The sequence below is a fragment of the Pseudochaenichthys georgianus genome, chromosome 2 (assembly GCF_902827115.2).
Source record: "Pseudochaenichthys georgianus chromosome 2, fPseGeo1.2, whole genome shotgun sequence".
Taxonomy (NCBI): Eukaryota; Metazoa; Chordata; class Actinopteri; order Perciformes; family Channichthyidae; genus Pseudochaenichthys; species Pseudochaenichthys georgianus.
In genome coordinates, this window is record NC_047504.1 from 9,801,270 (window position 1) to 9,819,242 (window position 17,973).

The 17,973-nt window shown below is 45.9% G+C and overlaps 1 protein-coding gene across 1 annotated transcript in view; it reads right to left on the minus strand.

The window, feature by feature from the left end:
* Nucleotides 1–9,060: 9,060 nt before the first annotated feature.
* pard3ba (par-3 family cell polarity regulator beta a) overlaps nt 9,061–17,973 on the minus strand; it is a 168,113-nt gene continuing 159,200 nt past the window's right edge. Inside the window, exon 24 of the mRNA XM_034101017.1 lies at nt 9,061–10,159. Coding sequence (XP_033956908.1) covers nt 9,817–10,159 — 343 coding nt within the window. The 3' untranslated portion in view covers nt 9,061–9,816. The remainder of the gene's footprint in view (nt 10,160–17,973) is intronic.

Consider the following 17,973-nt stretch of genomic DNA (forward strand, 5'->3'; position numbering starts at 1 on the left):
AGTAATGCTAGGACACACACACACACACACACACACACACACACACACACACACACACACACACACACACACACACACACACACACACACACACACACACACACACACACACACACACACACACACACACACACACACACACACACACACACACACACACCTATAGGGCTGTTGGTCACTTTGCTCCACTCAAGAGGAGGAATAGGATGTGACTCGGACCCACAGGCCTTAACCCCCCCCCAAGGCGTCTCCATACATGTGTGTGTGTGTGTGTGTGTGTGTGTGTGTGTGTGTGTGTGTGTGTGTGTGTGTGTGTGTGTGTCACCTCTATGTGTAGGACTGCCCACACACAATCTGGTGCAAACAATGGGGACTCTATCCTGCTTTAAGGCATATGTGTGTGTCCTTGCTAGGACTTAAGGAAAACACACAGGGAATACCCGGCTAACCCCCCCCCCCCCCCCCCCCCCCCCCCGTCTGTCCTTCTCCTGTGCAGTGGGCTGAGATAAGGCGCGTTATAAAAACTCTCTCTCTCAGAGGGTGGTCAGAACGGCAGGTCACATATCTCTGGTGTTTACAGGGGAGATCCATGATGTGAGCGGGTACCAGGAGAACAAGGCTGAGTGTGTGTGTGTGTGTGTGTGTGTGTGTGTGTGTGTGTGTGTGTGTGTGTGTGTGTGTGTGTGTGTGTTTACTGAACTCATTTGTATCTATGTTTGTTGAGGAAAGATTGTGTATCACTCAAGGCGACGGTACACTGTGAGTGCGAGGCCTTGCCAGGGAATGTGCATATAAATCAGGGAGGAGGTCAAACAAGTGCACTAGGGGAAATATGGACCAAGTCAGGACGAGCCTTGCTGCTAAAAATGATTTCTTTGCTTGTTAATCTTATCTGCAGTTTTTAGCTTTTAAAAGAGATTGGCTGTGTGTGTGTGTGTGTGTGTGTGTGTGTGTGTGTGTGTGTGTGTGTGTGTGTGTGTGTGTGTGTGTGTGTGTGTGTGTGTGTGTGTGTGTGTGTGTGTGTCTCATTTCCTCCCTATCACAGAGCTTATCTGTGGACTGCTAGGAATTGGGGGAGAGGAGTGACAGAATGGAAAGAGGAGACGGAGGAGTGTGTCGGGGAGAAACGGAGAGACGGAGAGATGGAAAGTCAAGCTGCGGAGTGAGAAGGGCAGGCAGTTGGTAACTTGATGTTGTGAGGAAGTGTGTGTCTGCAAAGGAGGCATAATGAAGGGGAAAGCACACAGAAACGACTTTCTGAAACTCCCCATTATGCTTGTCTTTGTGCATCGCATGAGACGCCTCTGCAAAGGCAGCTCTAAACTGTCTGGAAAAATGGCAAAACGTGTTTTCGCTCATCCACGGGAAACTCTTTCCTGCAATGAGAAGAGTCTTGCATCAAAATGAAAAACTTGGAGAGGAAGGTGATAAGAGGAGGAAGCAAGTTTGTCTTCACTGCAGCGAGCTTCTCAATTAGCCACTAATTGCCTCGCCTTAACGAGCAGGACATTTCTTAGCTCTAATGAAGCTAGTGGCAGGCGAGTGTGTGTGTGTGTGTGTGTTTTGAAAGATAGAAAGCCCAGAGACGGAGCGGAGATCTAATGGAGTCGGGTCCGCAGCTCATTCTCAGCGGGCTGTTGGCATTCTGTGGAAGGAATGCGCGGATGGGTTACACTGCTGGCTGCGACAGGCTTTCCAATGAGGCTCCACTTTGTCTTCAGCCTCATCTCATCCCCGTCGGAACGACCCTCTCTGCAGCATGAACACGAGGCCGGAAATCAAATGACCTGCCTGTTTGCTGCAGCTGCATGGACGCACATGTGATTTGAGAAATGGAACTCCACTTGGAACAGAACATAGAGGCCAGAGCATGAAATTGGGATTTGCATTGGGTGGAGGAATGTTTCCGGTCAACATATGTTTTCCATCAAAAACGAAATGCATTTATTGTAAAAATGATTGGTCGTGTCTAGTGCTGCGTACCGGTACGCCGAACCGGTACTGGACTTGTAAAAAGTTTCGGTTCAAGTCCGGTTAAAACCGGAACGTCAGGAACCGGTACTTGGACTCGCAAAAAAACTGGCACTTACGTATATTCTGGTGTCTGTGGTTATTTAAACATTCCCTGATAAACGTTATTCAGCGTCAATAAATGAGTGCTAATCCCAGTGTGCTCAGTGTACAACATCACATGTCATTTCACCTTCGATTCACGGTTTGAAAACGTAGCGTTTCGCCACATGCTAATGCTAACCGGAAGTGAAGACTTTTCAGAATAAAAGTATTAAGTAAATAGTGTGAACTTCCGGATTTTCAGAATAAAACTGATTTAAATTAAATAGTGTATTTAATTCAAAATTACGCCATATCAACATTGATTTTAATTTCTAACAGTATGTATGTACATCACTATGTATGTAGTATATACTGTTTAATGTAAACATGTAGAGTTGTAGAAAAGACATGGTGTACAGACAGTACAGTACACTCTGACTGTACAGTCACTACAGTGTAGTGTATACTGTATAGTAGGTGTGTAACAGTGTAATGCGTATAGTCTACTCTACACTCTACCTTTCAGCAACGTTTTAGGGATTGAGGCTCAGTCAGCTCAGGGACTGTTTGGTTACTTTAGTTTGGTAAATGAAATACATGTTTGAACTTTGTAGTAGTTCACTGTAGTTGCTGTCATAAGTCATTTGTAGACTAAGTGGCAAAAAATGTTTTTTTTTTACATTTGTACTTTGTAGAGAAATGTAGACACAAGTTGGAAGGGAGCGCAATAAACCTGACGAGTTTGAATTTGAGTTGATTATGAGTTAATGTTCAATTGATAATTAGCTCACAATAAGTTCACTTTAGTTACTCACACAACTTGACACAAGCCATGGGTTCAGGTCCGGACTTATAAGTCCGGACCTGAACCTGAACCTCTGGACTTGAGTCCGGACCTGAACCTGAATGTGAGTCCAGGTACGCAGCACTAGTCGTGTCTCTCTCTTATTATTCACTAAAGATGCTATCAAGTTGCATTGTGGGATATTAATCGAGACTATAAATCTCTTGTTAATTTCAAACAGCCCCGACTTTATAGAAGTTAAATCTATTAATAATACTGGAGTATCACATGTTGGGAGAGATGCTTCTTTGCAGAGAGGAGCTCCAGATAGTTGAACCCTCTAAACAGAGCCAGGCTAGCTGTTCCCTACTGATGCCAGTCTTTGTGCTAAGCTAGTTTCAGTGCTTTCTTACGACGAAATAGTTTTCAAGATGTTGAACTGGTCCTTGTGAACAACCTCGGCCCACAGTGTGAGGTCAAACACTACACCAAAAGGTTAACCTTTGACCTATCAGTGCCCCGACTGCACAATTAGAGGATCCACTGTACTCCAGGTTGTGTGTGTTTTTACAGAAGACAGTATATCACTCGCTTTTTTAAGCTCACGCGGAAACTAAGCAGTCGCTAACAGGGACACACGACATATCAGCCCAACTTTTCCCTGCAGTTCACAGCAACCCAACACCCCTGACACAAGCTCACCCCCGCACCCCTGGCTGCCAAGCAACCCACCTGGCATCTGTAGGAGAAGGGCGCCAATGTCACAGTCACTGCCAGGCGGTCAGCTGAGCCTCTGACACACACACACACACACACACACACACACACACACACACACACACACACACACACACACACACACACACACACACACACACACACACACACACACACACACACACACACACACACACACACACACACACACACACACACACACACACACACACACAGTGATGGAAAAGTTTGCGTTAGAATGAGATCTTAAACAAAGATATGAGTGTGTGCGTGATGGACAGCTCAGTCTGGACACACCAAATATTTGTAACATATCGCATGCTCAACCGCACTGTGTTAACTTGCATGCCGATTTGTGCTGTGTGCATGTGTTGGACAAAGTGCATACATCTAATTTCATATGGTTCCAGTGTCTGCTTCACAGCGATGCATTTCCCTGGTGCATGCTTCCTTTGCTCGGCTGCAGTTGTGTGTGTCAGAGGCCAGGCCGGTGCTGAAAGCCTGATGGATGGGGTCCAGGGGTCATGGACTTCAGCTGTTGCCGGCCACAGCACAAACCCAGTGAACCGCACTGCTAGCACTGGGTTAGCATCACCGGCACGGCAGAACTTCCTGGGATGCTTCTCCCCGGGGAATGGGAAAGCTGAGAGGGTCCAGGGAGATATTTAAGGAGAATATTTGGAAAGTTTGGAATGCTGGCAAGAAGGTGCAACCTGGTAGATGCAGGGTATCATGTCTTTTCAATTGAGTTGTATATTGCAGCCCAATCAGATTGTTGTCTTTGCTTCATCATAAAAACAAGTCGTTTCAAAAGTCTTTCTCTTCTCTTAAATTGGGATTCCTCCACAGAACCCAGTTGTTTGGTCTATGGTTTATTTCAAGTAACATTTGAGGACTTCTTGCTTCTTTACAGAATATTTTCTTTGTATGCAACTTGGCATGGCGGAGAATTCTTTGATGATGAGAATAGGCGCTTGGGTTCATGCTCGTAGCTTGTGAGTATAAATAAGACTTAAGAGGTTACAGATGTAGGAATATGATCAGCATCCAAGGTATGTTTCATTAAAAAGACATTTGAAAACAGAGTTATAAATGTTGTGTCGGCAGGTTTTTATTTATGCTAGAGCTCACCACATTCCACGATAGCGTCTCTGCAGAGAACAAAGGGAGTTTTATTTGATGAAGGATTGTACAGGATGTGATGTTCCAGGGGCTCAGTGACTCTGCCCAAAATCTAGCTTTTCCCCCCAATAATGGGATACATGAACCTTTCATTGTTGCCACAACGATGTCATCAGCTCTGCAAAGGGCTGCTGTGCCAGGAGCGGCGACCACGGTTGCCATGGCGACAGTTTAGTGTAAGAGATGCTGTGGTGTGTGTGGGCAAAGAGAGAGGCAGCCGGGATGCCATCGCTGCTTTTTAGGGTAAATATGTGAACATCGACTCAGCGAAAAGGAAGAAGACATTAAAGGGATAGTGGAAATCCGCGAATTTTGGGTTTAATTTATGTATTTTTATTAAAAATAAGCATAATAAACCTTTTTTTTTTTATTTCATGCGCCTAGTTTCATTTTATTTTCAATTTTACTGCTCCCGACCACGCCCTCTCAATGAAACGAAATACTTCGGGAATCTTCGGGTGATGACGAAAACAAAGGAAGACGGGCACAAACATTGGACGAGGCACGAGTATTTTATTATGTTTTCTGGCAGATTTAATGCATCATTAGCCTGTACCATTGTGTACAACGCCATTTATTGCCTGTCGATTAGGCGACCGGAGGCCTCGTCATCCGATAATCAGGTACACAGTGTCGAATGTGTACACTACAGTCATCATATATGATATATGATGATAGACTAACAGTACTGTGAGTACAGCCTACACTTGACAGGCAGCCTGGCTAGCCTAGGATTAGGACCATACTACATCAAAAGACCGATTGGCTCTAGCTGTATATCATGCTAGTATACAATTCATTTAAATGTATTCATGTAATTAATGCCCATAAGGCTGTTACATATACAATAATAAATGTGACAAGATAATTTATGTGAACCTGACCCTGGTATGTTATGAAATGTACCCTACATGCAGTCATCCTCGGGCATAGCCATAGGCCTACAGTACATGCATGCCAACTTTTGCAATATATAATATAGCGCCTAGCGTGAGCTATGCTTAGGGACCTACCAGTCAAGATTATTTGTGCGTAGGGGTGCATCATCTGGCGCCTGGTCCTGGTCATCCTCGCCATTGCCCATGCCGTGAACTAACTCCATCACCTCGGGCTCGAACAAATAAGGACGTAATGGTCCATCGTCTGGCTCAATATTCTCACCATCGTCGCTTACTGAACCGGATTCAGATTCAGTTCCTAAGACTACATTTTCGCAGGAAAGCCGAGAGGATGTTTCTGACTCGCTATCATCACTGGATACCTCGTACAATCCTTCTTCTTTGTCTGGTATATTTGCCCTTCCACGTTCATTCTGCATAGACGCCGTGGTTTGTTATTGTTTCGTCTTCCTGAGTTTTCCTCACTTCCGGTTTGGCTGACTCGATCATTTCGTTTCTAAAAAAGTTCGGGGAAGCTGCAATAAAGTGCTTCTAACATGCGTAAGGCAATTATTATATATTTTTAATCAGGTGTGATTGTTTTGGTACGTAATTATGCTTGTATATAAGTTAAAACGAAACTATTTGGGGTTCAATTTCCACTATCCCTTTAAGTACAAATGGATGTCTTAAACACAGCATGAGGTGAAACCAAGCAAGAATTGCACAGGATATGAAATTATTTTCAATATCGGCCCGAGTGTGGAAATTCAATTTCACAGCTCGTGAACAATATCAAACAAACATGCTGGCTGAAAGAGCACACTCCAACTTGAGTGATACTGTATCAAAAGGCTACACAGCAGACATAAAAGCCAATGAGGTGGGTGAAGGGCAGGCTAACGGCTAACGGCAATCCATAATTCCACCAATCTCCATATTCAGGCCGTATAAACTGCACATTAGCCACCAGCTATTCCCATGGCCCGTCTCAGACCTGCGAGGGGAGGCGGGCCGCTTTCTAATGAACTGTATAATTAAATGAGGGGCTGCGCTCCGCCCGCTCCCACTGCTCTCCATTCCCAGACCATGATGCCTTTAACGAGCGCTGAATTGAAATGAATGGCGGCAGGTGAAGGACAGAAGGACAGCGGGCTAATGCAGTGGAATGTGCCTTTAATGAAGAGGATAAAAGAGATTGGGGGGGGCAACGTGAGCCGAGGTCACTGAGAGCACTCACCCATACCTTCACTACTGTATCCCCCCCTCCATCTATCTCCGTCTATCTTGTTGGGAGCTGTGTGGGAGAGATAAGCGATGCTGCGCTCCACGTTGCCCTCCCCAGAGCGCCCCTTTTGATTGACACATGCTAACAAGCTAAGGTGTTCGACAGGGCGCCGGCAGAATAGGTAATGCTGCGAGAACATAACTGGGGGATTCTCCGACAACCCGCGGTTCATGACAATCGACTGGGGAACGGCGGAACAGCCTGTGCTTCTGCGTCAAGAATCGGGGCTTATGAAGTGTCAAATTAATTCAAACTCATAACACAAGAAGGAAATAGGTGGGTCTTCAAAAAGAAGAATCGAGGAACTTCGACTCAAGGCTTCTAAGGAGGGGTGTTGATTTCACGCTAAGGGAGGACAAGTTGCTGATGCTAGGCGTGCAAATATGTCTGTCAGCGAATCGAGGGCCGTGACCATCTGAGCGTGTGTGTCATGTGGTTGAACTTTAAAAGTCTCTTCTGAATGACCGTGAACAAAGTGCAGACACTCACAAGACACACACACACTGAGTACACAAGATGTGTGTTAGAGCCAACCACGGCTGACAGTGATGTCTGTGCTTTTGTTTAATGGATGTTAAACGCAATTAATACTGCGATGTTCCGTCCGTGCTGTTGTTTATCGTCTCTGGCAGCACACTGACCACAGGCACTCGGCGGAGGCTGTGTACTGCGAATAGTTATTCTTTAAAGTACGGCGGACGGGCAGTGAAGGCAGCTTAAGTGCTGAGAGATGTGTTGCCCTCAAGGGAGAACACATCGCTCATGTATAGGAAACACTGCCATAGTTATAGATGTAATACCAGGTGGGCTCTCCCTGTGTCTGCAAAGCCTCAAATCCATGTTCCCTCTCCCCCCCACCAAACCCTAAGGAAAGCAAGTGAGCGGACCTTTGGTAAAAAGGTTTATTTTGGGATCGATTCCTTCTTCCTGTTAGTGTGTTCTCTTAGTTTAAATAGCGCATACATGCAACTTTTAATCAACAGACACTCAAACATACTGGAATGTCTTTGCACAGCTTAGGCGTTAGCATTCTTTCACACACAGTGACGTCATGAGCTACCCACAATGCAACGCGTGCCATATATATATATATATATATATATAAATACGCCATTTTCCTGGAGGTGCTAATATCCTGGAGGTGCTAATATAAACAGCTAGCTAAAGTAGCCAGGCAGAGCGCACTAGGTTGAATACCCCACTAGTCACAATAATAGTATCATGCCATTGCATATATGTGGTATTTTAGAGTTGACTAGATATTGATTAAGGCAATAGACTATGATATTCTGCTTGCACCTCGCGTGAAATGGTGGATACCGGAAGTACAGTGTCGCCCTCGGCCCAAAACCCGTATGTGTGTGTGAAAGAATAGCGTAATGCCATTATCGTGGCATTGTTGCGCCATGATAATGCCTTTGGTCATCATCAAGCTACGCTACATGTGACTGTTAATGAACTAAACACCCTCTTTTTGGAGTATGTGCTTTGTGTCATCACAGGACGGCCAGCAGACAGCGGCTGTGTGTTTTCCTTGTTATTGTTTATCCAGCTTATGTTTGCATTGTAATGCTGTTTTTAATATGAACAGAAGTGGGTTATAATAAGCATTTGTTTATTTGTAACTCAGCTTGAAGGTTACTGTATGGGAAATAGTTCATTGTCCAAAAGCATCTTTATGTTTGAAGTCTATTTCAAATCAGACAGGGGTGGGGGGGGTCAGAGACGAGGTGGATCAGCAGCTCCTTGTTGGCATTGACGCTAATTAAACACTAACTGATAGTAAAAGCCTTCTCCGCACTCTAATTATTCCCCATTTCAAGTCTAATTTCACCAATCAGTGCCATCTTTATTTCTGAGAGCAAATTGGGCACTAATCATTTTCTAGTGGAGCTTTCTCTGCGTCTAATTGTTGAATATTATTTAGCCATTATCAGAACGCCGGCTACTCTTATCAGTCATCTCACAGGGCAAATGTATCTGGAGATTGTGCTCAGAGAAATTAAGCTGAATATTTTTAATGAATTTTAACAGCCTTGCCGCAGTTTGACTGGGTATTTTTAAATACTCATAATCTGGATAATTACTTAAATGAAACAGAAATAGGATGAAATGATTTAGTGCGGCTCAAAGACTGAATTTCAAAAGTGTTTAATGCAAAATATTTGTATTTAAAAAAAGATTTATTCGATGGCACGTTTAAATCCAAACACCGTTGACACTTTTAATATGTTCTAGTCGTTAAAGATAACATGTTTCATTAGCTGCACCATATATTATCTTGTGTGTGGATCAAGATTTATACATTTTATTATAATAGAAACACCACAGAAATATCACAGACTCATATACAAAGCATTTAACAAATGTACAGAAAATGTATAAGCTACGAATAATCAAAGAAAAAAAGAAGTGTGACGGCAGGATGTAAAGGAAGTCAAAGAGACCAACATGAAGGACAAGAGGACACTTTGAAGGGGAGTTACTTCCTGTTTCCTGTTTTGTCGACTTCCTGTGTCTCCTGGTGCGGCTGGTCAAGGTGATCCCTTAGTTTCCTCTGCAGCTTGTGCAAAACGCTGGAAAAGACTTGATTCTACACGACATACTAACTCTATACATCTACGCTGTTAATTGAATTGCCCTTCATTTAATTTAATAATAAAATCTATCAAAATACACATTGGCACATTCACAAAGCGCTTGCCAACATGATTATATACACACTAGTTAAAGCTGGCCAGAGTTATGACCAGATGCTTCTGAAAATAAGCCTGGTGTTCAGAGCTTGTCTCTTCTTGTTCTTTTGTCAGATAACTAATATGTTTCTCACTTCTCTGCCCTGACAGAGACGGCGGATATCACAGATCTGGGAGCAGCTGAATCTGTTATATCTACACTGCACCTATCAGAGGGTTCTTCCGCTTCTGGTCGGGCTGCCTGTCGTCCCTGTAGCGCTCCCCGGTGTCGGGGTGCCTCTCTGGGCTGGTGTATCGTCCCTGGTTGGCCTGCCGGTACCCGTCCACCCGCCCCCCCGCGGCCTCATAGAAGTGGTCCCCTCTCTGGCCCGCGGGGGGCGGCAGGACGTCCTGCCTCACGGGGGCGCGGTGCTGCTGATCTGCTCGGGGGGACGAGGGGTAGTAGCGCTGGTTGTTGGGCGCCTGCACGCGGCCCTGGTGGGGGACGGGGTCTCTGGGCACGGGTCTGGAGTGGGTGGGGTAGTCGTATGGATCCCTCCTGGAAGAGAAATGTGGAAAATTAGCAAACTATAGGATTGCAGGACTTTCTGAAACACATAGTCTAGAATAGATCTATGCTAGGCAAGGCACGGCACGGCAGTTTATTTATATACCTTTCACACGAGGCATTTCAAAGTGCTTTACAAAACTGAAAGACATTAAGAGCATGAAGAAATAGGGCAGCAGAAACACTTAAAAGCAAAGATAATAAAGCATGAATAACACAGGTACATGAATACAAGTTACAGTGCCGTGTGCGATATTAATATATCAATTAAAAGCAGCGGCAAAAAGAAAGTATCCAGTAAGACAATATTTAATACTGGTTTAAACTGGTGTGGAGCGGAGGCCGTGCCACGGATCCCCCCCCCCCCCCCTTGCGGTAAGCCTCCTCCTGTTATTCAGTGTACGGTGCGAGGCTGTGGCCTTGGCAGGATCAAGTTGTGGGGGGAACGTGGATGGAGAGATGCCAAGAGATAACAGCAAATGCCTTGGTAAGCATATATGAGGCTATGTGTGTGTTTAGCTGGAGTGTGTAGGAATGTGTGTGCGAGTGTGTGTCCCAGGGGTCTGCAGTAACGAGGCAGCCAGCTGGAAGTCTCCGGTTCCCTCCCCGTAGCTCCGGGTGATTAGGGGCTAAACCCCGGGGTAAGGCGACACGCGGGACTTGGGGAGCCGGTAGGAGGGAGAGAAGAGGGGCGAGTAAGAGAAAAGAGGAGAGGGAGGGCTGCTCACCTTTCAGAGGCCCATTCAAATGTTTTCCATCTTATGTGCTGTTTCCAGCGCCGGGTGACATATCTATAAGCACATCTAAAAGTGGAGGGGAAACTCTCCTATTTATAAAAGTGGTGATCGACAAGCAGCCCTGTCAACATCCTAAATTAAGTATCTTTGTAAACACTAACGAAGACGGCATCGCAGCCTCTTCTGGGCCATATATAGAAGTGCTTACAGTCACATGTCAACCCAATGCACACGCCTAAAAAGTACTGGTACAAAACAGGAAGCCTCGACAGACCGAGATCGTCAGCATAAATTCTATCATCCATTTCCTGTTTGTAAAGGTCGTTAAGTAAAATGCTACACTAGAGAAATCAAAGAACTACACATAACTATTGTTGGAGCAAATGCTTAAGCGTTCATTAATTGGCGACGCTTCAAACTACGATGCCGCATCACCCGGTGGAGCAGATTTAGACATTTACTTCCCACCCCTCAACAATGGCTCCCACTGTAGTGATTACACAGAAGCCTTGAGCTTAGCCTTCTCCCTTGTTCTGCAATCATATCCCTGCGTCTCCTCTGCTGCCCCCCCCCCCCCCCCCCCCGAGTCCAGCCTGGCACCTGTTGACTGGCCAATTAGAATGACTCACTCACCGCAGATTAGCGTGTGTGTGTGTGTGTGTATGTGTATGTGTGTGTGTGTGTGTGCAAAAGAGGACTTCCCTTGAGGATATTCGTGGACGCCGGTGACGTGGAGTTCTATATGTGTGTGTGTGTCCCAGATATCAGTGTGTTTTTTTTTTTTCCTGTGACCACCCAAACAGATCGGTGGGACAGGATACACAGGTGGTCCCAGGAATGAACAGCGCTGCCTTGTCAGTCAGCGGAGCCACACACACACACACACACACACACACACACACACACACACACACACACACACACACACACACACACACACACACACACACACACACACACACACACACACACACAACACACACACACACACACACACACACACACACACACACACACACACACACACACACACACACACACACACACACACACACACACACACACACACACGTAAGAGAAAGAGAGCAGTTGTAGAGGCAGTCTGGGTAAAACCTCTAACACGCTGGAGAGAGGCGGAGAGACGAAGGTCAAACGGCTCATTAATCCAGATGAAATGGTGAAGGCCACCAGGGGAGGCACAGAGGGAAGGAAAGGAGGATCCAGGGGTAGAGGAGGGGGAACACCTGGGTCTCCACCCGACTCAGGGCCACCCAAACGGACAGGAACCTCCGCTGGCTGCCCCATTCTTCTCTCATCACTCTCTAATCCCCCCCGACTCTCTGCAATCCACCATCTTTTTCTCCACCGAATATTCATCTTCCTCTCCTTTTACGTCACCTCGGGTAACTGTCCCCGTAACCTCCTCCATGTGCACTCTTTTACTTCCTCCTTGCTCATCCGCAGCGCTACCTTCAGCTTCTCCGAGATAATAAGGAGTAACAATAGTTCCATGTGAGGACTAAACCTTTGACACTTGTGGATTCAAATTGCAAGGAAATCCAAACTGAAAGCGTAACTTTCTATAAAAACATCCTAAATTGTTTTAATTATTACCAATTACGCACAAACCCAAAATAAATAAACCAGTTTGTATGAAAAGTACCAGTTTAGGTACCCTTAAATAGGTTCTTTGGTGGCATGAATGAAATAGGAAACATTCCTCAGTGCCTGGGTCTGGATGACCTTTGACCCTGGTGTTACATGGCTTAGTAGTCCAGGAGTAGTGGCTTTATGGGTACTGCTCATATGGGACCACTTATCTTTTCTTATCAGACAGGAGAGTGTCAACATTTAACTGTCTTAGCAGGAGGAAAGGAAGCAAGAATCCAACGTCTTTTTCCTTGACATTGAATTAACCCAATTAACATGTGTAATATTATTGTTAAAACATTGCATAGAAGCAGAACTAGTGGAAGTCCTGACACATTGTGGTAACTAGCACTTGTGTGTGTGTGTGTGTGTGTGTGTGTGTGTGTGTGTGTGTGTGTGTGTGTGTGTGTGTGTGTGTGTGTGTGTGTGTGTGTGTGGGCAAGCAGCTGGGGGATTAGGGGGTCCACAGGCCTCAGTGACCCACAGAGAGCTCCTCAGCCCGGGTCACAGCTGGCTGCAGGCTGGACGAAGTGAACGTGTTCAGTCTTTGTGTTTCCGTGGACTAACCTGAAGTGTCCAAAAGCCAAGTCAGATGTCCAAAACCGCGCCAGAGGACGAGTGCGTGGGTGCGCTTGTATATCTAGATGTTGATGTGAGACCTTTCGCACTTCAACATGTCCTGTTATTCCTTGTATCCTGGTGATATAGCTATTTCTCATTGGTCAGAAGAAGTCATTTACTGATAACATTCATAAAGTGCAAAAATACATGTTTTATTTGATGGAATGTTAGGTTGCTACGTAGTGAGGAGCGGAGGAGGCAGACGCGTCTCTGAGCCGAAGTGGAGCAGCTCCAGGGTGTGATGCGAGCCTCGGGGAGCAGGAGAGTGCAGCGCTGTAATGACACGTCGTGTAATACGTCTGACTCACACTTCCAGCACACCAGCACCATATACCCATCCATGTGTGAGCAGGGGGTGTGTGTGATTACAGCGATCTGGAACTGGGAGAGTGTGTGCTTCCGCCTTATGACCGTCAGGAATGTGTGTGTGTGGTGGAAGCATGGGGAATAAGGGGTGGGGGTCACACCGCACCTGCCCCTAGGAAACGGAAGGAGGAAATGAGTAATAGAACCCCCACACCGGTCCTCCTAAACAGCTGGACATGTGTCTCCCAGCAATACCCGTGTTTAAGCAAAGATGTTTCATTCAGAAAAAGAACTGAAATATTATATTTATATCAAGCCTTTCTGGAGCCATAAAGAACGCCTTAAACAATGAACAGGTACCGAGTACCTGCTCTGCCTTCAGTTTCACGTTCAAGACTGTGTGTGTGTCTGCTTTTCCCCCCACACATGCATACACAATGAGTGCAAATGTTAAACTGCACTCACATTAATTTCATTTGCACATTTCATTCATTAATGCGAGAACATACAGATGCAGCACCGAGGCATATGTGAGCACATCTGCCAGCGATGTGCTCACCTGCTAGCCAACCGACGAGCAACAGACACGCGTCGCATGCACAATGAAATAATCGCTCTGCGGAAAAGCAGCTGCTGCACTTCACTGCCACACACACTGCCACACACACACACACACACACACACACACACACACACACACACACACACACACACACACACACACACACACACACACACACACACACACACACACACACACACACACACACACACACACACACACACACACACACACACACACACACACACACACACACACACACACACACACTTTTCTGGGTCAAAATCCACAGTCTATGGTTTCTTTGAGATTAGTTGAAGACAGAGATAAAACATAGTCATGAATTATTATTTAAAAATATGTAATACGGTATGTTTAGAAAATTGCCATACTCATTAGTGAATGATGCATTCTCCAGATGCATCTTCGTCCTAACCCTGCACACACACACACAGTCGCTAATGGCGCTGTGCTAGCTGAGTGCTACGGACACAGAGCAGGCCCCTGGCTCCGCTGCAGAGGAAACCATTAGCCACTCTGCCCCGGCCGCGAGGCAGCGCTGCTAATCAAACCCCGCTATGTCAACAACAGTGCAGTGGAAATTGGCTCTCACCAACACACATGTGCCTGCTCTAAATGGGCCCGTGTTTACGCGCTCTGCTACCGAGCGGTGACGAGGGATGTGAAGAGTAGCAGGGCTGCCAGCAGAGGGGACGGATAGAAAGGGAGGCTTCCTGCTGGAAATGAGAAGGTGAGGAGAGACAAGTGGCCGCAGCACATCAGTGTGTAAACTTAGAATAGCTGCCCTCATAAAGCTCAGAGGACTCATTCATGCTTTCGTGATGTCATGCTTTTAGTCCAGTCCGCGGAAAGAAGTCCGGTCAATTTAACTTCAGCTGTGAACGACAAACATCCATGACCAATGGTGGCTGAAATGCCCGGAGCGCAAAAGAAGGGAAGAGGTAGGAAACCAAAGTGTTGGACATCAGACAAATCAGCAGAAGAAGAACGACAGGAAGTAAACACCAACGGGAACTCAGGGCAGATTTACGTCTTGGACAGTTCTCAAAGAGGGAGAGTTATCATGTAATAGAGACGTGCTGAGGGAGCAGCAGCTAACGACAGAAACAGATGGGAGAGACTTTAAGCTCCACTTTCTCAGATTGTTCGCAGTTCAAACTTAGTTCACTGCGTGCCCTTTCTATTATATTTTATTGCATCCTGTGCAAAGAAGAGGACATTTCAATGGCTGCTGAGCCGTCTTCCACAGAGCTGCCCGTCAGTGTCTGCAGACTGAATGTCAGGCAGACAGACACTGACGGGCAGCTAATGAACATTATCCAAACCGTACTTTTTATCTGAACGCCTCAAAATATAAGCCGCAGAACACGAGAGCTGCTACATCTTCATTACTCAAAGAGGCTCGAACAGAGAATCGGACCTTTTCACAGGACGCATATTGCCGTGTCATCGCAGGGTAAACACGGCTGTAATTACCGTACTTTTCGGACTATAAAGCGCACCTGCATATGAGCCGCAGCAGCTAAATTGTCCGTCTGTCTTGCTCTCGTTCTGTCTCTCGGTTCCACTTTTACTTTGGCGCGCTACCTGTCTCACTCTTTTCCGGCCTCCAGCTTTTCCTGCTGGAGCCCAATATGGTCTAGCTGCGGCCACGGCCAGTACACGGCGGTACACGACACGCCCACCTGACACGACACTACGGTGGCTGAGAGGCACCACCGTTAAAAGCGAATTGACGAGATTTACATCATACAGCCCATGTAGTATAAACATTGATTTTAATTTCTTACAGTAGGAGAGGTTTTGGGGTTTAGGAGGGAGGAAGGAAGATTAGGATTAGGTAAAAAGGTAGGGAGTGGTTAGGGTTAGGATGGAGGGAAGGGTTAGATTGAAGGGAGGGAAGAAAACTGCTACCCGGGAACGTTCATACTGGGTAGTTTATTTAGTTTAAAAAAAATTATCCAACGAGTTAGAGATCACAAAGGAAGTGTAGTACCGCCGTTTGGCCACAAGACTCCGGCGCACTCCTGGGGGCTTGGTTCAACCTCCACTGGCCGCGGCCGCAGCTAGACCCTTCTCCTGGAGCCCGCCGCTTAAAGGTGGCGGGCGCGGACCGGTCATAGAGCCCGTAGCGTTAAAGGTGGTTAATTTTACCTGTAAAATCCATAGGTTTAGGAGGTTCCCTAGTGGCCGTTAGCTGTACAAACAAAATGGGGGGGAAAGTCGCGGCTTATAGTCCGAAAAGTACGGTAATGACATGGTATAGGAAGAAACCACAATTACATTGAATAACAGCCGTTGGTTCTATGCAATGCCATTGGGCCTACGTCTCGTCGTCTTGCTTTAAAACGTATTCCAACGGTTAATGGATTTCCAAGATTCTTGTCGACTAATCATTTCAGAAATAAAACATTCTGAGCTCCGAAGCCTCAAAGTGTATGTTTTGGTTTATTTATAAAGAGATTATTTAATTTTCCTGAACGCAAACCTGACTTTGGGAACAAGGAAATAAGAGGAGACGCTAAGATAGACAGAGGAAAAGGATTGTAAACAGGTAAAGCCACTCGGAGCTAAAGCTTTTCATTCTACTGATTCCATTACACTTCTCTGTGTCTGCGCACAAACACCGTTAGCAGGACAAACGCCACTGCCTCTGCACACCGATGGGATGCCTCATAAAGGGCCTGCAAATGAGAGACGGGGACAGGACACCTCTCGGGAAATCAAATCCCCACATTGCTTCAGATGCTCTTGGGTTGCTTATTTAACAATAAAAGACAGAGGTCACATCACCTTTTAAACCAATCACAGAGGGTCTTGGAAAGAGATCAGCAGCTGTCATGGGCCAAACGCCGAAAAAACGATTACGAGGAAAGTCTCTCCAGGACCGGAGAAATGAAATAAGTTACGGAGACAATAACTCTAACTGAGTTGGGCGAGTTTTAAGTGAGTCATCCGACAGCTGGACAGCAGCGGGCCGGGGATCGCTTGATCATTTATGAAACTGTGAGAAGCAGAATGGGGTTTTAATAAAGACGAGACGAGGGCAGAGGAAATATGAGTTCTCCCCTGACATTGAAAATACCGTCCGGACTCTACGGGAGTTTCAAAATACGGAATTTAACGATATTACAGATTTGAAATAAATACAAACAGTATTGGTGATTTTTTGGGAGGTTTTTTCCAGTTGACCAAATTCGAAAGCAGTTTCCATCCGGCCCTTATTTACTCACCTATTATAATCAACACATTACGTTCCCTCAGAAGGGGCGGAGTCATTTATTAGTTTCTATTTGTGTTGCTAAGTGAGTCCAGTCTTGACATGGCTCATTACGGCCTGAGCAGACACAGCCCTGGGTGAAAATGCTCATGCGCTGAGGCATGGAGGAGAAAATCAAGTGGCTGTAAGACTGGGAAAGTGTGTGCACTTTTCAGGAAGGTCGGATAAGAGTCCTTAAGGGATGCTTCGCAAACATACCGGAGGATACTCAACATGCTGAGGACAATCAAGATGCTGCCCTGTGGTTTTTAAGGGGGGGGGCCGAGAGCGCCTGATGAGAGCACTAAGCGTTCAGTCCACAAACAAAAGAACCTGAGAGGATGCTTGACAGAAAGAGGAGCGTGATAAAGGTCTTCAGAAGTCCAAAAGTGGAGGAGCGACTGACATAAAGGGCACGACACAGCGAGCGTTGCTGGCTTACAAAGGAGATCCAAACCGAACCACACACACACCAAACAGAAAGTAGTGCCAACTTTTGTAAACCTTAACATTTCCTCCAATAATCAACAAAATAACGTTGACTAATTTCTGCTGTTCTCTATTACACTGAACATAATTTGGACCCGGCCCGAAATAAACGGTATCGATGTCACAACAAGCAAGCTACATTTTGCTAATTTTCTTTCTC